This window comes from Lithobates pipiens, unplaced genomic scaffold (assembly GCF_037356315.1).
Source record: "Lithobates pipiens isolate NorthernLeopardFrog02 unplaced genomic scaffold, aLitPip1_a1.2 Scaffold_30, whole genome shotgun sequence".
Lineage (NCBI taxonomy): Eukaryota > Metazoa > Chordata > Amphibia > Anura > Ranidae > Lithobates > Lithobates pipiens.
The window spans coordinates 123,595,572-123,621,227 of NW_027507791.1; the positions used below are offsets into that span (position 1 = coordinate 123,595,572).

The 25,656-nt window shown below is 40.8% G+C and overlaps 1 protein-coding gene across 1 annotated transcript in view; it reads left to right on the forward strand.

Annotated features, from left to right (window-relative positions):
- Nucleotides 1-25,656, forward strand: part of SCFD1 (sec1 family domain containing 1) — a 210,123-nt gene that overhangs the window by 161,461 nt on the left and 23,006 nt on the right. The window contains exons 16-20 of the mRNA XM_077464793.1: nucleotides 12,664-12,734; nucleotides 15,025-15,104; nucleotides 15,213-15,275; nucleotides 18,838-18,913; nucleotides 20,744-20,797. Of these exons, the coding sequence (XP_077320919.1) occupies nucleotides 12,664-12,734; nucleotides 15,025-15,104; nucleotides 15,213-15,275; nucleotides 18,838-18,913; nucleotides 20,744-20,797 (344 nt within the window). The remainder of the gene's footprint in view (nucleotides 1-12,663; nucleotides 12,735-15,024; nucleotides 15,105-15,212; nucleotides 15,276-18,837; nucleotides 18,914-20,743; nucleotides 20,798-25,656) is intronic.

Here is a 25,656-nt window from a genome sequence, read left to right on the forward strand (position 1 = left end):
AATGTAGGGGTAGCTTCCACTTCTGCAGAATGGGAATCCTTTGCACAGATCTTTAAACCAGCAGCCTTCATAATCCTCTGGGTGCACCACTAAGAAAAAGGGGTGCAAGCTCTGTTAAGGTGGAGGTCCATGGAAAGAGACAACATTTTGAGGGTAACAAAAGCAAAAACACCATTCATTCTTATGGGACTTTATAGAAGATATATCACCAACAAACTGTAGAACTGTATCATTATACACTTATTTTTACAAAATGCAGTAAAAACCTAAAAGGTATTATGGCTTAAAACATATCACAATTTGTGACATTGTCTTCATGTAAATATATTGGTCATGTCATACAGTATGAGGATTGATTACACTTAATATTAGTTCCACTGGATTTGACATAGGAAGACATTCACATATATCCTCTGTTTCAGGAAGTTTTTCTCTCAATGCACTTTGTGAACTTTCTCAGGAACAGATACTAATTAGTACTGTTTCCAAAACAATAAAAGTACATCATAAATGGCATGATTGTGACAATCTGTGTGTGTGTGTGTGTATATATATATATAATATATATTACACACACACACATATATATATATATATATATATATACATACACACACACACACACACACACACACACACACACACACACACACACACACACACACACACACACACACACACACACACACAGTATCTCACAAAAAAGTGAGTACACCCCTCACATTTTTGTAAATCTTTTATTATATCTTCTCATGTGACAACACTGAAGAAATTACACTTTGCTACAATATGAAGTAGTGAGTGTACAGTTTGTATAACAGTGTAAATGTGCTGCCCCCCCAAAATAACTCAACACACAGCCATTAATGTCTAAACTGCTGGCAACAAAAGTGTACACCCCTAAGTGAAAATGTCTATATTGGGCCCAATTAGCCATTTTCCCTCCCCGTTGTCATGTGACTAATTCATGTTACAAGGTCTCAGGTGTGAATGGGGAGCAGGTTTGTTAAATTTGGTGTTATCGCTCTCATACTGGTCACTGAAAGTTCAACATGGCACCTCATGGCAAAGAACTCTTGAGGATCTGAAAAAAAGAATTGTTTCACTACATAAAGATGGCCTAGGCTAGGCTATAAGAAGATTACCAAGACTCTTAAACTGAGCTTCAGCACGGTGGCCAAAACCATACAGTGGTTTAACAGGACAGGTTGCACTCAGAACGGGCCTTGCCATGGTCGACCAAAGAAGTTGAGTACACGTGCTCTGCATCATATCCAGAGGTTGTCTTTGGGAAATAGACGTATGAGTGTTGCCAGCATTGCTGCAGAGGTTGAAGGGGTGGGGGGGTCAGGGGTCAGACCATACGCTGCACACTGCATAAAATTGATCTGCATGGCTGTCATCCCTGAAGGAAGCCTTGTCTAAAGATGGTGCAATAGAAACCCTGCAAACAGTTTGCTGAAGACAAGCAGACTAAGGACATGGATTACTGGAACCATGTCCTGCCGTCTGATAAAACCAAGATAAACCTATTTGGTTCATATGGTGTCAAGTGTGTGTGACAGCAACCAGGTTAGGAGTACAAAGGCAAGTGTGTCTTGCCTACAGTCAAGCATGGTGGTGAGAGTGCCATGGTCTGGGGCTGCATGAGGGCTGCCGGCACTGGGGAGCTACAGTTTGAGGGAACCATGAATGCCAACATGTAATGTGACATACTGAAGCAGAGCATGATCCCCTCCCTTCGCAGACTGGGCTGCAGAGCAGTATTCCAACATAACGATCCCAAACACACCTCCAAGAGAGCCACTGCCTTGCTAAAGAAGCTGAGGGTAAAGGTGATGGCCTGGCCAAGCATGTCTCCAGACCTAAACCCTATTGAGCATCTGTGGGACATCCTCAAATGGAAGGTGGAGGAGTGGGTGCAAGGTCTCTAACATCCACCAGCTCCGTGATGTCATCATGGAGGAGTGGAAGAGGACTCCAGTGGCAACCTGTGAAGCTCTGGTGAACTCCATGCCCAAGAGGGTTAAGGTAGTGCTGGAAAATAATGGTAGCCACACAAAATATTGACACTTTGGGCCCGATTTGGACATTTTCATTTAGGGGTGTACTCACTTTTGTTGCCAGCAGTTTAGACATTAATGGCTGTGTGTTGAGTTCTTTGGAGGGGACAGAACATTTACACTGTTAAACAAGCTGTACACTCAATACTTTACATTGTTGCAAAGTGTAATTTCTTCAGTGTTGTCACATGAAAATGTGTAATAAAATATTTACAAAAATGTGAGAAACTGTAAGTATACGTTTTGTACATTTCAAATAAAGTTTGTACAAAACACAAAAAAAAAACAGGGAGCCCTGTGATATGCTGAGTCGCGCACTACACTGCCCCTACTGCAGCCGGCAATGGAGAGTTGCCAGAGCAGTGAAGGCTAAGAGGGTCAGAAGAGTGGTAGGGAACACCAGGGGAAGCGGGTGCAGCTCCTCTCTTATTAGGTTTTAAGATCCTAATGCACATATATAAAATAAACACAAGAGGACGCCTCCATCTAGGTGTAGCAATTTATTAAAAAGAAAAGACAAAAAAATGCACTCGCTAGCTAAGTGGGTCAATCACTGAGGCTGCAAAGCTTGGTAGTCAAGCAGCTAGCTGATGCAGAATTCTTGGTGGAAGTACAGCTGTCAGGCTTCAAGCTGGAACATGGGTATGTAAAATACTAATTATAATTCAAGCCCATTGGATTATCTAGATGTTAAGTGAATGATCACAATGAATACATGATGATACTGATTGCCACTATTATTAAAAAAATGAAGATGTAAATGTATGCCCACCATATTGTGAACAGTATAAGAAGATGCGTTCATTACCTATTGATAAATTGTTGTAAAATAAAGAATTCAGAATGAAATAGAAAAAAAGGGATAATAACGGATAAAGGCTAAAATAATGATTCTGTTCAATTACATAGAAAAATGAATGACACAATATGTGCATAAAAAGAAAGACCCACTAGGATGATGCAAATTGATTTAAACAGTTGAAGTGGCATGAATGATTATTATGGAAATAGACTGATGGAAAAGCTTAGAATGTAAAACAATCACTGTACTTAATTTCCAAACACTTAGAAACCAACTGGGGCCAGCCACAGGGGGAAGAAACTTGACAAAGAATGCTTCTTGTATTGTCTTAGTGTCTTTTAAAAAAAATCTTCCCTTTGGATTTAAATGGAGGTATAGCCTGAATCGCAAAGGTCTGAAGTGATGTTGGGCCATTGTTGTGGTGGGTCGAAAAATGCCTTGCTACACTATATTTGGGGAAACCTTGCTCAATGCTCCATCTATGTTCACCTACTCTGGTCCCAAATGATCTTATAGTGCGATCTACATATTGCAGACTACAAGGGCAGATGAGACGTATGTAGAGAAGCAACTGAAAAACTCCTTAATAGTGTAGTTAAATGAGTTTGGCTTTCACAAGCCACATCTGAAATACGAAAGAGATTGTGGACTAGATAGATCAGGTCCACCATAACCAGACGTTATAGGCTCAACATAGGAGATGGCACATATTTATAAAATATAAGCAGGTTTATTGTACGGATTAAAATACACAGATAAAAGGGGAATACCCTCAAGGACCGACAGGTCTCTCAGGGTTCAAGGTACAGTTTCCTGCTACAGAACAACCAGGAGACCAAGATATATCACATATGATCAAATATATCCATAAAGATGACAAATTTGAATACAGTTATGTGGATCTCTGGTAAGAAGGTCAAGATCAATGCATTTTGCCAATTGTTGGCATCTACAGGACCCAATAAGGAGAGGGCAGCTGCAATGGATTCATCGGGTCAAGGGGTATCCAAATATTGGCCAGGGGGCAGGCATAAGGAGCATCAGAGCCACAAAACCATCAAATTGAAATGTGGAGAGCGGCATAGCAGTATAATGAATTGTTATTACAGCAGGTGAATGGGCTTGAAATATGAGACCAAAAGAGTCGCCGGAAGTACAAGTATTGCTCGATTCACACAGTGTATGAAGCAAATATACAAGCCAAGTATTTACCAGTTCCACGAAATCCAACCTGAAGAGGAAAGATATTTGAACACCAAAAACCACACTGAAACGGGGAATAATCAGACTTGGACAATCATCCTGATGTCATGCCATGCATGGATCGTGAGCCAATCGATGGAAGCCACGATTATAAACACAGTTTTACTATGTTTCAGTTATGATCTAACACAGTGAGTGATCGGTACTATTCACTCACTGTGCTCATTAGGGAAAAGAAGGAGTCGGTAAGTATGATATATTTACCATCTTCCACGCTTGTCCCCCTGCTCTCCATCTGAAGATCCCCTGTGCCCTGCAGCAGTCGACAGGAGCAGAGAGAAGCTGGCAGTGCTGTGGGGGAGGGGGGACCTGAGCTCACTGCAAGGTGGGCACACAGCAGGGGCCTGAGCAGCAGGGAGAATCACATGTGGACAGAGCGGTTGATCAGTGCGGCAAGTGGGGGAAATTACCACAACAGCTCTTCTGTGTGGCTCTCCCTGCAACAGCTGGGAGAGGAGGGAGGAGGGGATGCCAGCTTTCAGCTTCTGTAGGGAGAGCCACACAAGATTGGTTCCGGTAATTTCTCCCATTGACTACACTGATCACCCTCTCTGTCCACAGGTGGCGACCCGAGGCACATGCCCCCTTCCTTAGTTTTGGGGTCTTATTTAGATGGAGCTTGTCCTGACAAAAACTTTTTATGGTTAATGACCTTACAAACCAATCAGATCTTTGAATAAGTTGAAGAGGTTGGTCATGTCGCTGGAGCAAAATTTAGCCCTTTCTGTAGCAAGGACAGTTCTTTAGGAGAGAGCTTCTGTAAGGATAGATTTCAGATCGTTAGTGTTATTCTTTTCTTCTTTCTTCTTTTTTTGCCCTTCCTCTTACCTCCTCTGCAGCCTTTTCTGTTGACTCCAGGCCTCAGGGGAGGAGGAAACCCTGGTGTTCTGCTGGTACTATTAATGAAGCCAGGGGCAGTAGGGCTAACCGATGGTTTAGTTCTTAGGGTCAATGATGTAGGCAAAGTAGGACCTATTGTCCCCTTTCTTATGTCTTTCATGGGCAATTAAGATGTTTTGGGGACATGTGTCTTCTCTTTTTCGAGATGTGTCTCTCAGAGTCCAACAACATTTTTGCCCTTTGGGGCAATAGAAGAGTCAGTTCCTCAAAGGTTTTGTGGAGGTAGACTCTGATATTTTGCCTCATCCATCGTTTGGTGGTCCGTGAACCTAGCATGATGATCTGGCTTTGCAGGGGGAAGGTTGTGATGGACCCCCTTTGTCTTTCTTTTCTTTTTTACCCAATAAAGGACATTGAACTAATTGATCCTTTTTCTGTATTTCCCTTTTTTTGTCTTAATCAGATGCACAATACAGAGCAAAGTGCAAATATCAATATATGGTGTTGACTGAACAAACAGGCCCTATGCAAAAAAAAAAAATAATGGTCATCGGTAAACCCATGTAATAGGCATCTCATTAAGAGTGCAGAGTCCAAATGCTGCTAGATAGCCAGAGGGGGGGGGGGGGGGGGGGGGGGAGCTCTACAGTCATGCAAAAGCAAAAAAACAGAGAGACCTAGGGCAAAGAGCTGATTGTGTGGTAAATAAAATGATCTATTTTATTGAATAAAATAGTTAAAATACAACAAATAAGATGGAATGAAAAGCATGTATCAGAACAAAAGTTGCTTAGTGATTTGTATATTATGCTGGCCACATTCTTTGTGATTTATAATAATTGTCCAGCCTTTCCTCCTACTTTCTAGACCAATTTCTATAGGCATTTGGGTTGGGTACCTTGTCTTTATTTAGTTCAACATATACTGGTCTTGTAGATTTGTTGTCCTGTTGCCATCATTTCATGTTCTTAATTTCATAGCAATGAACCTTGGCCATGTATCAGAGCAACAAGTTACAGAGCAACACCTCTTTTATTAGGAGAGAAAGATTATCACTTGTGTTCTGCACGGGAGCCAGGAATTATGCTTCCCATGTAATGCGTTTAAGGGTTTACAGGCTATTTCACTGAGTTACTAAATGCAAGTACAGATCTTACGAGAATTTAAATACATGAGCCTTATATCAGTAGTATGTTTTGTAGTTATGTGCAGTGACAGCAAGTCAAACAAAAGCCATTAAATGCATATATTTATCTGGTCATTGTGGCTTTCCATATTCATTGTTCTTCATTGTTCCTTTTACTTTCAATGAGATAATATAATGGGCGTTACTATAGGCATAGGCATTTTCCTTAAAACTTCAAATGGAACTTAAGTCTTCAAACAAAAGCATTGCTGGTAGGAAGGTTTTTATTGCAGAAGAGACCGTGTATGCCTTTAATGTATGTATTCTTCTAGTTAATGTCTACTGAGCTGTGCATGCGCAGCCTTGGGGTTAAAACCTGACTACAGGAAGTAAGTTGATGTCTTTAACCAAAAAGGTGTCCCCACTAAAAGACTTGTGTGGTCAGTAGGACAATAGAGAGGGGGAATCTACCCAACGGGGAAACAGACAGCGTTGATAACCTGACTCTAACACACCTTCCACTGAAAACTAAAATATAGTTTAGACTTGGATTTAAACTTGGACTGTAAGCTGGATACAGAGAACACAAGGAATTATGTAGCATCATTTTCTTATACAAAAGGATTTATTAATATGCAATTAAACATATCAGGTCAGCAGTTAGATGGTTACAATGTGTAATAATAGGGAATCCTAAAGAAAAAAAACGAAACTAAATAATAATAAAAAGGAAACTTATGCAGTAAGATTATGCATGTTCCAAGTGTAACGTCCCAGGTAACAAAGAAAAAAGGGAAGTCCAAAAGTAGCTTTCCAAGGTATCCAAGGGGTCACATGATACCTGCAAACAACAATGTCCATGTGTAGAATCAAACATATCTGAACAAAATCTTTTGTAACCGAGAGTCTCTCTATTGGGGAGAATGCAACATGAGAAAAAAAATAATATAGAAGACAAAATGTTATTAATATAATAGGAATTTAATGTATAGAGCAATAACGGATAGAAGAAAAGAAAGGAAAAAGGGAAGGGAAATCTGAAAAGAGAAAACAGAACAAGGAGAAAGGGAAAAAAAAAGGGGGGGTGGGGGGAAGAGTCCACTGGGTGTACAACGTAGGAGCATTAAATCTAGAGAAGCATACAGCCTCTCACAAAAGTGAGTATACCCCTAATATTTTTGTAAATATTTTATTATATATTTTCATGTGACAACCCTGAAGAAATTACACTTTGCTACAATGTAAAAAAGTGGGTGTACAGCTTGTATAATGGTGTAAAATCACTGTCCCCTCAAAATAACTCAACACACAGCCATTAATATCTAAACGCTGGCAGCAAAAGTGAGTACACCTCTAAGTGAATAAGTCCAAATTGGGCCCATTAGCCATTACTCCCCCCCCCCCCCCCATGTCATGTGACTCGTTGATTTTGCAAGGTTTAAGGTGTGAATGGGGAGTAGGTGGTGCTAAATTTGGTGTTATCGCTTGCTCTCTCTTTTACTGCTCACTGGAAGTTCAACATGGCACTGCATGGTAAAGAACTCTCTGAGAATCTGAATAAAAGACTTGTTGCTTTACATAAAGATGGCCTAGGCTATAAGATTACCAAGACCCTGAAACTAAGCTTCAGCACGGTGGCCAAGACCATACAGCGGTTTAACAGGACAGTTTCCACTCAGAACAGGCCTTGCCATGGTCGACCAAAGAAGTTGAGTGCACGTGCTCAGCGTCATATACAGAGGTCGTCTTTAGAAAGTAGACATATGAGCGCTGCCAGCATTGCTGCAGAGGTTGAAGGGGGCAAGGGTCAGCCTGTCAGTGCTCAGACCATACACTGCATACTGCATCAAATAGGTCTGCATGACTGCAGTCCCAGAAGGAAGCCTCTTCTAAAGATGATGCACAAGAAAGCCCTCAAACAGTTTGGTGAAGACAAGCAGACTAAGGACATGGATTACTGGAACCATGTCCTGTGGTCTGATGAGACAAAGATAAACCTATTTGGTTCAGATGGTGTCGAGCGTGTGTGGTGGCAACCAGGTGAAGAGTACAAAGACAAGTGTGTCTTGCCTACAGTCAAGCATGGTGGTGGGAGTGTCATGGTCTGGGGCTGCATGACTGCTGCCAGCACTGGGGAGTTAGTTCATTGAGGGAACCATGAATGCCAACATGTACTGTGACATAATGAAGCAGAGCATGGTCACCTCCCTTTGGAGACTGGGCTGCAGAGCAGTATTCCAACATGATAATGACCCCAAACACACCTCCAAGTCGACCACTGCCTAGGTAAAGAAGCTGAGGGTAAAGGTGATGGACTGGCCAAGCATGTCTCCAAACCTAAACCCTGTTGGGCATCCTCAAACGGAAGGTGGAGGAGCGCAAAGTCTCTAACATCCACCAGCTCCGTGATGTCATGGAGGAGTGGAAGAGGACTCCAGTGACAAACTGAAGCTCTGGTGAACTCCATGCCCAAGAGGGTTAAGGCAGTGCTGAAAAATAATGGTGGCCACACAAAATATTGACACTTTGGGCAAAATTTGGAAATTTTTGCTTAGAGGTGTACTCACTTTTGTTTCTCAGCGGTTTAGATATTAATGGCTGTGTTTTGTTTTGAGGGGACAGAACATTTACACTGTTATACAATGCAGTATCCTGGCCTAGGCCATCAAGGCCCAGGCCTAGGGCAGCACTTTACAGGGAGGGTGGCAGCATGGAAAAAGGTCCCCGCTGGCTTGCACTGCACTGTTAGTGCAGCACCAGTCTTATGGGGCGGACTGGGCTGAGAGGCAAATTAGTCTAGCGCCCCCATTTTCCTTTCATCCTGGACAACAAACCTTCCTCACTGTGCTATGTTTTCTGCTGCACCATTGACATGGTTATATCTTCTTAGCCCTCTCCATATAATGATCAGATATTTGTGCTTAAAGTAGAACTACAGGCAACACTTTTTTTTTTTTTCATTTTGGATAGCGTAAGTGAGGGGTATAACCCCTGTCAGTTTATTTTTTTAACCATCCCTGTCCCATTGCAGAGATTTCCCTTTACTTCCTGCCCCATAACCAAACAGGAAGTGAGAGGAAATCTATGCAAATTAAGGGAATCCTATGTGACTGGGCTGGGTATATGTAATCCACGGTTGCCAAGCTCTAAGAAATTTGTCATGTGTATCTGAGAGGATGGCCGTCAACTTCACCATGGCATCGTTCATATGGTTTTCGACTGCCTCAAAGCTAAGCGCAGGGGTTTTCCATGCCCTCGCAATGGTTAGTTTAGTTGCAGTAAAGAGATGTAGGGCCAGTTGCCGTTCCCGGGGTAGAACTTCAATAATTGGTTTGCCAATCAGGGCTTCATAGGGGTCCCTTTTGAGGTTAACATGAAATAAGTTACGGAGAAGGGTATAGACTCTAACACATAACCTGCATGCCTTCGGGGATGACCAGCAAATATGTGCCATAGAACCTTCTTGTGAACATCCCCGAAAGCAGAGGGGGGAGTAAGTTGGGATAAAACTAGTAATATAATATATATATATTATATATAATATAATACCACCTATACAGCACTTTATAGGCATTCTCCAATATAAGAACATTTCTCAAACACTTTGAAAGGGCTGTAGTCTAGAGCAACTTTCACAGAGGTGTTTTTCAGGCATTTTAGCACTAGAAATAGCACCTGAAAAACGCCTCCCTATTGTGAAAGCTGGGTTAGAAAATGTCCTGCAAGCAGTATCTTTGGGAGCGGTGTATACAACGCTCCTAAACCGCCCCTGCTCATTGAAATTAATGGGCAGTGCTGCAACACGGGCACTTTTAACCATTTCTTCGGCCACTAGCAGGAGTTAAGTCTATCGGCCAAAAAGCGCAGCTACAACTAGCAGCACTTTACTGCTAACACTGTGCGCTTTCAGTGTGAAAGTAGCCATATTCTGACAGTCCTCTGATTCTAACTGCCTCCCCAGTTCTTTTTCCCATTGGAGATGATAGGGTCTTAATGGAGGCTTTTTTGCAGAAATTATAGATAAATATATCAACGATATTAGGCCCAGGGAATGGGGTCTGGCTCTACATAGGCTCTCAAAAGAGGTCAGAGTATATGAGGTAGGGTGAGATTTAATGAGTTGTTGAAAAAAATACCTAAGTTGTAGGTAGCTATAGTGTTCTTGTAAGGGAATATTCTGATAATGCAAAGCGTCAAATGTCATTATCTTAGGGGTAAACAGGGAGTGAATGTCCGTGAATCCAAAGTCCACCAGGAAAATTGGCCTAGATTTCGCAAGCTTGGAGGGAATAATTACCGTAGCAATGTCCCATAATCGTACAGAGTGGGCTCAACATGGCCAGGTGATGAATAGGGGGGAGCCAGGTTAGGGATGAGACTGGTATAGGATCGGAGTCAACAAGATCAATTGTGGTCTATAGCGGTAGTTTGTATGTTTCATGGAGGTGGGATAGCAGAGCTATGTTTGCTGCAGTATAGTAGGCCTGTAAGTTAGGGACCGAAAGGCCACGGCCGTACAAAACCTGTTTACTGATTTGAGGACAGGTAGATTCCCAGATAAACTTCAAAAGCTTACATTGATGTATACAAAAAATATGTGGAGGGACTGAAATGGGCAAGACTTTAAAAAAATAATGCCAATGTGGCAGTATATAATGAATAAGGCAGACTGCTAGGTGTATGCTAATGCAGCATGCTTCAGTTTGAACTATAGCTCTCAGAAAAGGCCATTCCTGCATGATTTTGAGCTGTATTTGTGTTTTTTTTTATTGGGTTTCTAACTGCACATGACTGATGTCTGCATGACACAGCTTGTATATTTGTGTATCAGATGCACCAAGCAGTACATTAAAGTTTATTTGTAACATATTTAAAATGGAAATTTAGGGCCAATGTACAGCCATAAATATTTGGTTGGTAGTTTTGTGGTTCAACAGTCAATAAATGCCAAGCATGACTTGATATATATACAAACTCTGGTGTGTAAATATTTTAGTAGGCACTATTGTAGATTATTGTCCCAGTCTGTTCTAAAGACGTTGATGTAGATCTTTCAAGTACTTGTGTCCAAGTGACTACTACTAAAGGCAGGGTCTACTTTTATTTTGATGACTTTACCAATCCCAGTAATATAAGAAGTATCCTTATAACATCTGAATTATTTTACCCATGGTTGATTGCTTTCAATTGGTGCACTCAAATAGAATCTGCTATTGCTATGAAGTTCATGACCTGAAGCTCCCAGATGGTGCAAAATAGTTCCTCAAGGTAAAGCACTTGGGTGTCATAAAACGTGCAGCACCTCCACCGTATATATAGATGGTCACTCACCTTACAAGCATGACCCCTGAACCAACAGGGCAGCCAAACAAGCATTCCCTTATCAGGATCTAAAAGTCTACTTATGGCCAATATGGATCCAGGAGAGCTGTTCCTCCATAACAGTAGCGGCTTATGAAAGCAAATAGAAAGAATATAGTCATGTCTGCTAGATAATCATTTATTAAATAATGCAAAAACACTTATGCCCCGTACACACGAGAGGGATTAAGTCTGACAGACCTCCAAAGGAGTTCCGCCGGAGTTCCGACGGAGTTCCGACGGAGTTCTGGCGGACTTTTCGACCGAACGGACTTGACCACACACCATCACACCAAACTCCGACGGAGTCGAACGTGATGACGTACGACTGGATTCGACGTAGGAAGTTCATAGACAGTAGCCAATAGCTGCCCTAGCGTCGGTTTTAGTCCGTCGGAGTAGCACACACACGAGCGAATTTTTCGAAGGGGACCGGGTCCGGCGGAGTTCCGTCGGGAAAATTTGAAGCATGCTTCATTTCTAAAGTCCGTCAGACTTTGGCGAAGCTAAAGTCCGTTGCAGCCCACACACGATCGGATAGTCTGACGGACTCGGTCCGTCGGAGTTTGGATGTCGAAAAGTCCGCTCGTGTGTACGGGGCTTTACAAGTCCAGAACTTGTATCGAGCGCAAATAACGAGTGCTCTGTATGTACATTTCAAACCAAGAAGATAGCCATGGGTGACATCATGCATAGCTCCTCCTACTTCATCTTTTTCCCTGGTCAGTACTATACAATCATCCACATGGCATTTTCAGTTCCTCCAGCTGAAAGCTTGCATATTGCCTTTTTTAACCATAGGCCTCTTTTGCAGTCTTTTTCCTAACTTGCTGCATAGTGGCAACAAGCTCATGGAGAGACCTATTGGCTTTATCTTTAATAGCAGGGCCATTCATATTATATTTAAGTGGTAAGCCCTTGTAATTTTTCCAATAGTTTGTGTCACATAGGTCTTTTTCACTTTGTTCTCAGCAGGACTGTTTTTTCAGCATGCTCTAAAAACATGTGTTCGTATTGGTGCACTTAACAGTAATCCAGCCACTAAGACTGAGTGAATCAACTACAAACTATTTACACATACACCTTTTGAAACTTTATGCTGGACTTGGGGATAATTTATTATTCCATTTACTTGTGGTCAAGCAGCAAATGGTTTTCTTTTATTGCGTGTTTTACATGTTCATATATATCCTGCTGTTTGTTTGTAGCTGGAACTCCAGAAGACAAGATGCGGTTGTTCTTGATCTATTACATCACGTCTGCACAGCCCCCATCAGAGGTACTGCCAGCACTATACTTTGCTGAAAATATTTCCAATACATTCATGAATGAATTATGAATTGTTTTATAGTGTCACAGTCTAGAATAAAAAGGAAGCTTCTGTGCAAATGGAAATCTACCGGGGATAAAGATGATTCCTCTAAGTAATCCGTTACTGAAAGAAATATGGGAACTTCTATTCTTTACCTCCTACAATTGCACTACAGTTAGAGGGTGGCATCGAATTAAATACCAGACTGGTTTTACAGTGAGGCTCCATGCACATCTACATGTTCCCATAAAAGCTGGTGTTGCCCTTGTAGTTTCATTAATCATTAACAGCACCCCACACATTATTGGAAGCCAACGTGTGTTTTTCCAATGTGCAAAAATGCATAGTGAAAATCGTGCAAGCTACAACGTGCCAAAATGAGCTACTTCAATTGATGGCCTGCACTATGTGTGTTGCAGGAAAAACACACAAAAAATGTATGCTCCCACTACACTGCCAGTGAATGGGAGCTGAAAGTGAAATTGGTGTGTTTTAACTACTTGCTTACTGGGCACCTAAACCACCCACCTGCCCAGACCAATTTTCAGTTTTTAGCGCTGTCGCACTTTGAATGACAATTGGTGCGGTCTTGCAACGCTACCCAAATTACATGTTTATAATTTTTTTTCACACAAATGGAGCTTTCTTTTGGTGGTATTTAATCACTGCTGGGGTTATTATTTTTTGCTAAACAAACAAAAAAGATGGAAAATTTTGAAAAAAACAAACACAATTTTCATAATCTGTTATAAAATTTTGCAAGCAGATAATTTTTCTCCTTCATTGATATGCACTTATGAAGCTGCACTGATGGACACAAATAAGGAGGCACTGATTGGGTGGCACTGGTGATGAGGCACTTATAGGGGGCACTGATTGGCGCTGGTGGGCACTGGTAGGCTGCACTGTTGTGCACTGGTAGGTGACACTGGCAGATGGCACAGATAAGGCAGCAGCTGCTCTCCTTGATTGGGACCAATGTCCCTCTGACAGCCGCCGATGATTAGCTTTTTTTTTTCTCCTCATGCTATCCTAGCATTTGTATCACATGATCAGCTGTCATTGACTGACAGCTGATCATGTGGTAAGGGGTCGGGAAGGACCCCTTACTCTGATCTGTGATCAGCCGAGTCTCATTGACTCGCTGATCACAGAGCGCACCTACAGGAGGCGCAAAGGCCGCTCAAGCACAGGAGGATGTCATATGATGGCCTCCCGGCAAAGTAGGTCTGCACTGTAGCCATCATTCAGCTATAGTGCAGATGGGAAGAAGTTACGTTTTGAAATGAGAGTTGCATATTCAAAGCTGCCTTGGGTTATGTAAGTAAGAGGTAAACACATTGGAGCAGGGCCCTCTGAGTACCAAATTGTAATGCAACTGTAATGTCTGCCTTCATTCTGTTAAGCGCTGTGCAAACTGTTGGTGCTATACAAATCCTAGATAATAAAATACACTAAAACCTTGGTTTGAGAGCGTTTTGCAAGACGAGCAAAATTTTTTCATGGATTTTGACTTGATATACAAGTAGCAACAAGTCGCAACTGAATATAAAAGAGAAGAGAGGCGCCTCTAAGTGTGGCAATATGGTTACATTTAATGAAGGTACAACATTTAGCAACTCACATGGTTGATGATTAAAACAGGCACATCTAAGTGTGCAGGCATGTGGGCTAAAGCTGTCCACGTAGATCATCCTCCACACCACCATCAATGTCATCCTTTCCACGCTGTGCTCCACAAGTGCTTCAAGCCTCTCTTTCAGATCGCTCTACTGCAGGGTAGTCTTCCTGGTCATGATTGCAGTTTGACAGCAGTAAGAGCCGGCGGTGCGGGGGATGGTCTATGTGGACAGCTTTACCCCAGATGCCTGCATACTTACATGTGCCAGTTCTAATCAGATCTAATTCCAGAAGATATACGATTACCTTATATCTCATTCTTCAGTAAGACGCATTTGTTCATGGTTATACAGCTTAATTCATCAATTGAATTATGTTTTTATATCTCCATCTGATCATTATTATCCTAGAATACCTTTTTTAGATGGTATAAAATGAATGTTATCTTGCATGTCTTCTCAACTTTTTTGTATTTTCTTTTTTGTTTTTCCTTTGAAACTCTAATAGAATACTTTTGCATTAATATGAGTCCAACTGTAATTAATGAATTTCAATTGTAGCAGAGGGTTTGGGGAGCCGAAGGACTCTTCTTGCTGTACATTTATTTTATGTTATTTCTTATATCCCCCTGTATCAGACTGACCTGGATCAGTATAAGAAAGCACTTGAGGATGCAGGATGCAATTTGGCTCCTTTAAATTACATCAAACAGTGGAAGTAAGCTGTACAGTTTTTATGCATTCTGTAGTTACCACTAACCAAAGTACTGCATTTCTTTGTTATCACAGTAACATGGTCTGTTAAATGTTTTTTTCTTTGAATTAGAGCATTTGCAAAGATGGCATCAGCACCGGCAAGCTATGGTCTTTCTGCAACTAAATCCAAAGGGTAAGAAATGTACTTGTGTTGTTAGCATGTATTTTACTAGTTGGACTTCATAAAATGAAATGTTCTAGCTTTCATAATTTGTAATAATGTTTTGTAGGGGTAAAAGGGTATGAAGTAAAATAGAACAGAGAATGTGCTCATTTTCCAATAATAACAGTATTATAGTAATTCAGTCAACATTTTTTCTTTCCTTATTTGCAACAAGTGCAGACAATGCATACGTTCAAGAGTTGTGTCTGTCTGTTACACATTGACAGTTCTTAAAGTGGTTATAAAGTCAGAAGGTATTTTATCTTAATGCATCCAGCACAAAAAAGAGGGGGCTTGTCAGAAGCCTCCACAAAGTCATTCACTGCATTGGGTCTCTCAGATAACTATTACGTGACTGGCAGCATCCTTGTTTTGGGGCAATGACGGCATTCGTTTTGATTTGCTGCTGTAGTTCTACTAAGGACTCTAAATCTGACAACATAATTATGGGAATAAAAAAGGTAGCACAAGACACACAGGAAAGGGTCTCAGAAGCTGTACTTCATAATCACCCTTGCAAGGCAGAATGTATATATCATCACACAACATGACATTGCTATAGCAACAATATCTTTATAGTTACATTTACATCAGATAGATTTAACGCGGTAATTAAAAAACACAAATGTGAAGTCTTTTCCACACAATACGTTTTTAATTATTTTCATATTAAAAGAAACATTTTCATTTTACCCAGTTCTGACCCTGCTTATGAATTAGTATCTTATAAAGGAATGAAGTTTATTCACATAAAGTTAAAAGATGGGTTCAATAAAAATACAATATAAATGTATATATAACATATCATCGATCACTGGTGTCCAAAAATATAGAGAGTCAAAGCGTGGTGTTTGATCCCAACATGTTTCGCCAGGAATGGCTTCTTCAGGGGATTTAGAAATCACCACTTTTCACAAAACTCAAAAAGATCATCAGAGTCACCGAGTACATCCAAAACTGTGAGAGGGAAGCAAGCAGACCATGTGAAATTATGATATTAACAAAGAGTATTGCAGGGGCACCAGATCAAGTTGTGCTAACCATTGGTTGATATTAGCATAAAACAGCCACTAAAGCCATGATAAGAAGCCGCAGTGGTCACCCTCACATTCCAGCCACTTGTCTGCATCCAGCCAGTAACATTAGAGGCCGATCGAGTGGGAGACATAAGAAGCCAGCATTTCCAGCGTGTCAGCTGCTGGAATTTAAGGGGCGACGACTGCGGCATCTTTTCCTGGCTTTAGGTAACCTAATCAGCTATTTCTCTTGAGATTTATTTTACTGCTACCTTATTGCTTCTAGTTGCACTGTGTAGTACATTGAACTTAAACGGTAGTGTCTGTATCAATGGATTATTCCTGATTAACATTATTTGGTGCACATGAATCCCTCTAGCTTTAGTGGCTGTTTTATGCTAATATCAACTGATGGTTACCACAGCTTGATCTGGCGGCCTTGCAGTACACTTTGTTTATAACCATCGGTTGATATTAGCATAAAACAGCCATTAAAGCCTTGATAAGAACTTGCAGTGGTCACGCTCATATTCCAGCCTTTCGGTAGCTATCAAAAAGCATGTTGGGCCAGCAAGCAAAAGAAACAATTTCAATAGACTCAATCCATGTGCACCAACCACACAGTCCAACTAGAAAACCTAAAGTGCTGACACGCCAGCCTCTTATGTCCCCCACTCATTCAACGTCTGACGTCGCCGGCCGGGCGCGAACAAATGGCTGGAGTGTGAGGATGACCAATGCGGCTTCTTATCGCGGATTTATTTGCTGTTTTATGAGAATCTCAACCAATGGTTACCGCAGCTTGATCTGACACCCTTGCAGTACTCCTTGTTAATAAAATAATTTGACATGGTCCGCTTGTGTCCCCTGTAGTCACCCAGAGCTTCCCTCCCACATAGTGGTGGACGTACTCTTTGATGGTCTTTTGGAGTTTTGTGAAAAGTGGTGGTCTGTAAATCCCCTAAAGAAGTAATTCCTGGTGAAACATGTTAAGATCAAATACCATGCTTTGACATCTATATTTTTGGACACCAGTGATCGATATGTATACATATATGTATACATTCACAATGTATTTTTATTGAACCCATCTTTTAATTTTATGTGATTAAACTTAATTTTTTTTATATATAAATTGATTTTCTATGAATTGTGGCACCGCTATAATCCCACACAATTCCAAGCTAGTATTTTATAAAGTTTGACTGCAAAGGCTTCTAAAGCTTGGTGCAGAATAAGAGATACACAAAATAATAAATATATTTTAAAACAATGTATAGAATATTGGAATATGTGGAAATCCTTCTCAATCCTCCTGCCACATTGTTGCCAATGACCTGTTGTGACTTTCCACATGAAACTTAGTAGAGTGACTGAATTATTCTAATGCCTTTAAAGTGATTGTAAAGGCAATTGTGTGCAACAGCCCCCTAACACTTACCTGAGGTCCCTCTAGATCCAGCGATGTTGCAGGAGTATCTCCACAGGATTCCCCTCCTCATTGACTGAGACAGCAGCGCAATGCCATTGACTCCTGCTGCTGTCAATCAAAGTAAGTCAGCCATTGAGGAGGGAAAGAGGGCGGGATCGGGATGCAGCTCCGTGTTTGAATGGACATCGGGAGCTTTGGCTCGGCTCGGGTGCCCCCATAGCAAGCCCCTTGCTATGGGAGGGGCACTCAACAGGAGGGACCTGATAGGAGGATCGGAGCTGCTCTGTGCAAATCCTCTAGGCCTCTTGCACACTGCAGCTTGAAAAAAGCTCAGTACAACTTTTTTTTTCTTCCTGACCTAAAATACAGCCCATTAATTGTAAGCACTGTGCATTCTTCAGTAAAAAAAAAAATTGGTAATTTACGCGTCATGCGAACAAATACGCGCAAATGCCCATTTACATATAGTGAGAAGGAGAGTGCAAAAATAAGTTACGCGTAAATACACGCAAATACATACAAAAAAGAATGTCTGAAAAAGTAGATGCTCAAACAGGAAGAGTATCATGTGCAAGAGGCCTTACACAGGGCAGGTAAGTACAACACGTTTGTTATTTGTAACTAAAAAAAATAGACTTTACAAACACTTTAATTTGGAAAACCCATTTTATGTTTCCTACATAGTAGTTCTTCTGCAAGTTATACTACATAATGTCCTCTTGCAACAATCACCTGTATGTGACCTGTTGCTCTCCTAAAGTAGGCTGCAGCCCTCCTAGTAGTATTGTGACTTTCATATTCCATCCCAATTAGTGTTTCTATGCCATTCCATGGGAAGCTGGAAAAGCTGCCAAGGTTGGCATTTCACAGTTCCCTTCCACCACAGAGGATCACTTGTCCTTCTACGCTCCCTCTCCCTCTACTGTCAGACAGACTACATAGACACATCCACAACTGAAGCCTTCAAAGCTACACACTGTTTATTCAGGTACAATGATGGTCTTCTCTGCAGCCTGTGCAGGGTGGAGGATCTGGCACAGAGGATGCATCTCTTTATACCCTGCCTTCTTTTTTCTACTTCCAGGCTGCTCTCCAGAGTCATGAATACGGGGTCACAGTTTGTCATGGAGGGGGTGAAAAACTTGGTTTTAAAGCAGCAGGTAAACAGACTATGGCGTAGGCTTTATTTTGACAAGTGTAAACTACAATCTCATCCACCACTGACGAGAGTGTAATTGAGCTGCATGTGCTGAGTGACTGCAGATAGGGTTTAATGTAAATTTAGCCCTGTCTTCAGCATGTCATTATACTGTGGTGCACCACAAATACACAGCTGTGTGGCCGTCCAGTCCTGCACAGAACACACAGCCTGCATTCAGTTTAATGGTAATTGCATTGATACTAATGTTGCCATTCCACTGTTGAATTCTGTACTGCTGAAACTCTTTGTGTTCCCATCCATCACATCTACATATGGGTTAATGCAGCTGCCTTCCTATCCTGCCCAGTTCCCCTATCCTGTTTGTTTTGGCTGCTCAAAACAAGAAGCTTTGTGAATGTGTTTGGACATTTGATACACGCACTGGGTACAGAACCTTCTGTCACATCTCCCGCTGTGCCCTTAGTAAATGTGTCTGCTCTTCCCAGAACGTCAGCTGCAAGATGTGAATATATATATAGTTAGTAATGTATGCGTATATGGAAATTTAAATGAGAGCTTTACCATATTGTATTTATTTACGCCAAACATAATACTACAGACATCAGTCATCAATATAAGATTAAGCCATGGGACAAGACTGGGCTCCCTACATTTCTCAACTCCAAGCCAGAAGTTTGAGACTCTTGACAGCAAATACAGGCAGCTTCTAGCTTCCCAGCTGTGATGAAGTTGTAATGCTGGCATGGATGCTTTGACATAATAATATCGATAACACTGTTTAAGCTACATAGAACTTCCCAGCAGCTTAAATATGCCTTGCATGTGTGTGCTTAACTGCTATACTTGTCAAATGACACGAATTGTAATCTAGTTAAAATAATGTGCACTTTGATTTAAACCATAAAGGTTTAGGGATCTCTATGGTTCGAAGTAAAATAATTCAAAAATTAGGCTGGGTTTTACCTATGCAGGGCAAAGCAACAGTTTTAATGCAATTCTTTAGAAACGCGTACTGTACTCACTTCCCTTGCACTGCATTGTATACTTATTAATTATCTGCGTTTTTTTTTTTTTTATGTATTTTTACATAAATGTAAAACTGTAGCATCCAGTAAAAACTTTTTGCTGAGTTTAGGATAGATTTAGAAGGATTACAACATGGTTTTTATTGGTCCATATCACGGAGTCCCTTGAACTTCTTGTTCCAGAGACACAACAGTATGTAAGAGGAAATGCCTGCAAACGGGGGGGGGGGGGGGGGATTCTCCTTAAGTCAGTTGTCACCAAACAAGTATGCTCCATTGCTGCCAAGCAACTGTTGTCAAGTTGTTATTCCATGTGATATTTTTTTGTGCGTGTGTTGAGCCCTGATAAAAAAAAGCGAATTGTTGCCCTGAAAATACGTTGGCTGTTTCTATATGACTTTCTTTACCAGCAATTACAATTATCTTGGACTTATTTATCAGGTTTTGGTTTGGTGCTCCTTTCTATATTTTTTTGGTTTGAGCAAATGTTGGGTGCCCCTGTTCCGTGGGAGCTGTCTTGCCAGAGCTATTAAGCTTGTTAGAAGTGTTCCTTCATCTCACCTATGTCTCACTTAGGTCTCCCCAGCTAGGACACAAGCATCAATAAAGACCTGACTGTGAGGGGCTATAACCCCACTCCATACTAGAAAATGTTATGACTGAAGTTATACTTTAGCTGATGCATTCACATACTGTATCTACTATGTTTCCCTTTAAAGCTTTGTGGCTACACTGAATAGTGACAAATCTCTCTATATATTTATTGTGCCCCTGTTCATACCTGTCAGTCTTTATCTTTGTAGAACTTGCCAGTGACCCGCGTTCTTGATAGCCTAATGGAGGTGAAATCCAACCCGGTAAGTAACAGTTAGATTTACAATATTGGTAAATTAGTACCTTGGCCTTTCCCGTATGTAATCTACAGTTACAGAAAAGCATGTGACACTGAAATAATAAATAAAGCCAGATCAAAGTATTCGAGACAACAGGTTATAATTTACTTAGTAAAATCTGAGGTTTTTCTTGATATTTATAACCTCAAAGTAGGCATATAATGTTTGCAGCTGTTTTGCCAGCCTTAGGTCTACGTTATTACCTCTCGTTTCCAAGCATCATAAATATATTAAAGTGTTTCTGGATCACTCTGTTCCTACCAGTTGTTTTTATTTTCCTTTTTGTATATTTGTGTTTTTGTTATTGGTGGCTTTATTTTATTTGCTCCCAGCTGCAAGTTAAAAAGGGAATTAGAAAAAATGTGTTTTGGAAATGACTCTGGCCCCAACCGGACGCCCTCCTTAAAGTTGCTTCCATTGCCAGGAGCTCGTAAACTGATGGCTCTGGGGGCCATGTGTTTGTATACAAAGCTTGATCTCCATGTACTTGTCTAACCTATATCCAGAGCCAAACTGTGTTTGATCACTTTTTTACTTAAACTTAATAGTATTTCATATTACACTTTGATTTGGAAATTGGTTCTTTATAAAGTGAACACCTTTTGTAAATGGATCTGGAGCGAAATATGTGAAAATATGTACAGTATGCTAGGGACAAGTGAAAATGATATTTTTGAAGCTTCCTGTCTGGCTGTAGTTTTCTATTGTGCCTTGTTCACCACTCTACTGTTATTTATTTTCCATATGTGTCAGTAGAGCAACCCAAAACCTTTGGAAGGTTGAAGTGATCAAAATTATGACTTTACATACCCATAGAAAGCAAAGCTGATGTAAAAAAAATGCTGCAGCCTACAGTGCCTTGAAAAAGTATTCATATCTCTTGAAATTTTCGACATTTTGCCATGTTACAACCAAAAACGTAAAGTGCAAAGAAAATTATAAAATGGTTTTCAACATTTTTTTACAAGTAAATATATGAAAAGTGTAGTGTACATTTGTATTCAGCCCTTTACTCTGATACCCCTAACTAATATCTAGTGGAACCATTTGCCTTCAGAAGTCACCTAATTAGTAAATAGAGCCCACCTGTGTGTAATTTAATCTCAGTATAAATACAGCTGTTCTGTGAAGCCCTCAGAGGTTTGATAGAGTGAACAAACAGCATCATGAAGGCCAAGGAACACACCAGACAGGTCACAATGGAAAGAGTATGGCACAGCTGCAACCCTACCAAAACCTGCCCGTCCACCTAAACTGACAGGCCGGGCAAGGAGAGCATTAATCAGCAAAGCAACCAAGAAGCTCATGGTAACTCAGGAGGAGGTGCAGAGATCCACAGCTCAGATGGGAGAATCTCTCCACAGGACAGCTATTAGTCGCACACGCCACAAATCTGGCCTTTATGGAAAAGTGGTAAGAAGAAAGCCATTGTTGAAAGAAAATCATAAGATGTCCCGTTTACAGTTTGCAAGAAGCCATGTTGGGGACACAGCAAACATGTGGATGAAGGTGCTCTAGTCAGATGAGACCGAAATTTAACTTTTTGGCCTAAAAGAAAAACGCTATGTGTGTTGGAAAACTAACACTGCACATCACCCTGAACAGACCACCCCCACCTTGAAACATGGTGGTGGTAGCATCATTTTGTGGGGATGCTTTTTACAGCAGGGACAGGGAAGCTGGTCAGAGTTGATGGGAAGATGGATGGAGCCAAATACAGGGCAATCTTAGAAGAAAACCTGTTGGAGTCTGCAAAAGACTTGAGACTGGGGCGGAGGTTCATCTTCCAGCAGGACAACAACCCTAAACGTACAGCCAGAGCTACAATGGAATGGTTTAGATCAAAGAATATTCATGTGTTAAAATGACCCAGTCAAAGTCCAGACCTAAATACAATTGAGAATCTGTGACAAGACTTGAAATCTGCTGTTCACAAATGCTCTCTATCCAATCTGACAGAGCTTGAGCTGTTTTGCAAAGAAGAGTGGGCAAAAAAATCACTCTCTAGATGTGCAAAGCTGGTAGAGACATATCCAAAAGACTTGCAGCTGTAATTGCAGAGAAAGGTGGTTCTACAAAGTATTGACTCAGGGGGGCTGAATACAAATGTATGCCACACCTTTCAAATATTTATTTGTAAAAAAAATTGAAAACCATTTATCATTTTCCTTCCACTTCACCATTATGTGCCACTTTGTGTTGGTCTATCACATAACATCCCAATAAGATACATTTAAGTTTTTGGTTGTAACATGACAAAATGTGGAAAATTTCAAGGGGTATGAATATTTTTTCAAGGTACTGTAAGCTGATTAAACATTTATGTACAAAATTCCTGCACTACATTTCAAGTCTCAATGGTAAACAAATGAAATGGTAAATTAATGGTAAAAAAATGTATTTACTACTTTAGGTCCACCATATAGCAGTTTTACTGCTACAGGGCGGTACCTGTCCTCCGGATCACGTGTATATATACATGATCTGACACTTTCTGTAAGGGGTGTGCATACGCACCGCCGGCATCTCGTTTCCGCAGTGATTACACACATCGGGAGATGATCAGCAGGTACGAGGTACACAATATTCTCCGGCACCCGCTGATCATCAGGCAGAGTAAACAAGGCAGATCACCGTTCTGACAGGGATGGAACTTGTGTTCCTCTAGTAAAAGCACCTCACACAGTATAGTAAAACACTGGTTAGGCACACAGTTAACCCTTTGATCGCCCCTTATTTTAACCCCTTCCCAGCCAGTGTCATTATTACAGTGACAGTGCATATTTTGAGCACTGATCACTGAATTAGTGTCACTGGTTCCCAAAAAGTGTCAGAATATCCGCGGCAATATTGCAGTCCTGCTATAAGTCGCTGATTGCCGCCCTTACTGGTATAAGAGAAAAAGAAAGAAAAATACCCCATAGTTTGTAGACACTATAACTTTTGTGCAAACCAATCAATATACACTGATTGGGATTTTTTAATACCATATGTTTTATAGCAGAACGTTAAAAATATTGTTTTTTTTTCAAAATTGTTGGTCTTTATTTTTTTTATAGCCCAAAAAATAAAAATGCAGAGGTGTTTAAATACCACCATAAGAAAGCTCATTTTGTGGGGAATAAAGGACATACATTTTATTTGGGTACAGCGTTGCATGACAGCACAATGTCATTTAAAGCAACTCAGTGCTGCATCACAAATGTAAATTCCTATGTGTGCATGGACACATAGGTAAACATAGAGCTTCTTTTACCAGCTGGAACAAAAAATTCAAACCACTGTAAATGCAGGTTTTTTTTTAAGCCCAGTGTGCATGATAATAATGTGCACAATGTGAACAAGTGCTCTTGCTAAAGGAAACCCAAAGGTTCACATTAGCATGGCAGCTTGTCTACTTTACTTCTCACCAATGCCATTCTCCTGCCTGGAAGGTAGGGAAATATCAGGTACTTTATGTGTGTGACTCTTGTGACAGCTTGCGACTGGATGCTTGAGCAGATAATTGAAGAAAACTACTTGCTCCCCATTCCCAGAGATGCTGGGTTTTTCTCGTCACTCCCAGGAGCACACAGGTTCTCAGGCGGTAAACCTCACCTTAACCACTTGCTCACTAGGCACTTATACCCCCTTCCTAACCAGGCTTTGAGCTTTTGGTGCGCTCACATTTTAAATGACAACTACTCAGTCATGCAACACCCATATGACATTTAAGTCCTTTTTTTCACATAGAGCTTACTTTGGTGGTATTTATTCACCACTGGGTTTTTTATTATTTGCGACATAAAAGACCGAAAATTTTGTAAAAAAATTGATTTTCTGTTTATAAAATTTGGCAAATTAGTAATTTTTCATCATAAAATTATGGTCAAAATGTATACTCCTACATATCTTTGGTAAAAAAAAAGCCAAAATCAAGCTATGGTGCCAATCACTAAAAATTGATCACACCTGATGTACTGACGGCCTATCTCGTTTTTTGAGACACTAACACGCCGGGAAAGTACAAATACCCCCCAAATGACCCCTTTTTGGAAAGTAGACATTTCAAGGTATTTAGTAAGAGTCATGGTGAGTTTTTTGAAGTTGTCATTTTTTCCAACAATTCTTTGCAAAATTAAGATTTTTCTTTTTTGTTTTCACAAAATTGTCATATTAACAGGTTATCTCTCACATGGCATATGCATTCTTGTAACTACAGCCCAAAACACATTCTGCTCCTTTTGAGTATGGCGATACCACATATGTGGGACTTTTTTACAGCCAGACCACATACAGAGGCCCAACATGTTGGGAGCATCGACAGGCGTTCTAGGAGTATAAATTTACACATTTAATTTCTTGACTGCCTATTTACTACTATTACTATTACTACTCTTTTATACTTTTGAAGGCCCTGGAGCACCAGGACAATGGAAACACCCACAAAATGACCCTATTTTGTAAAGCAAACATCCCAACACATAATCTAGGAGGCATAATGAGTCTTTTGAACATGTAATTTTTTCCACAAGTTTTTGGAAATCTGAGTTGTTTTTTTTTATATATATACAAAGTGGTCAGTTTAAAAGATATTTCTAACACATAGCAAAAATTACACCCCAAAATACATTCTGCTACTCCTCCTGAGTATGGCGATACCACACGTGTGAGACTTTTACACAGCCTGGCCACATACAAAGGCTCAACATGCAGGGAGCACTATCAGGATGAGCACTGATATGATGGATGTGACACGGGTGAGCACTGATGTGGCATGGATGTGTGCTGATGTGGCACAGATGAGAGCTGATGGGGTACGGATGGGCACTGATGTGGCACGG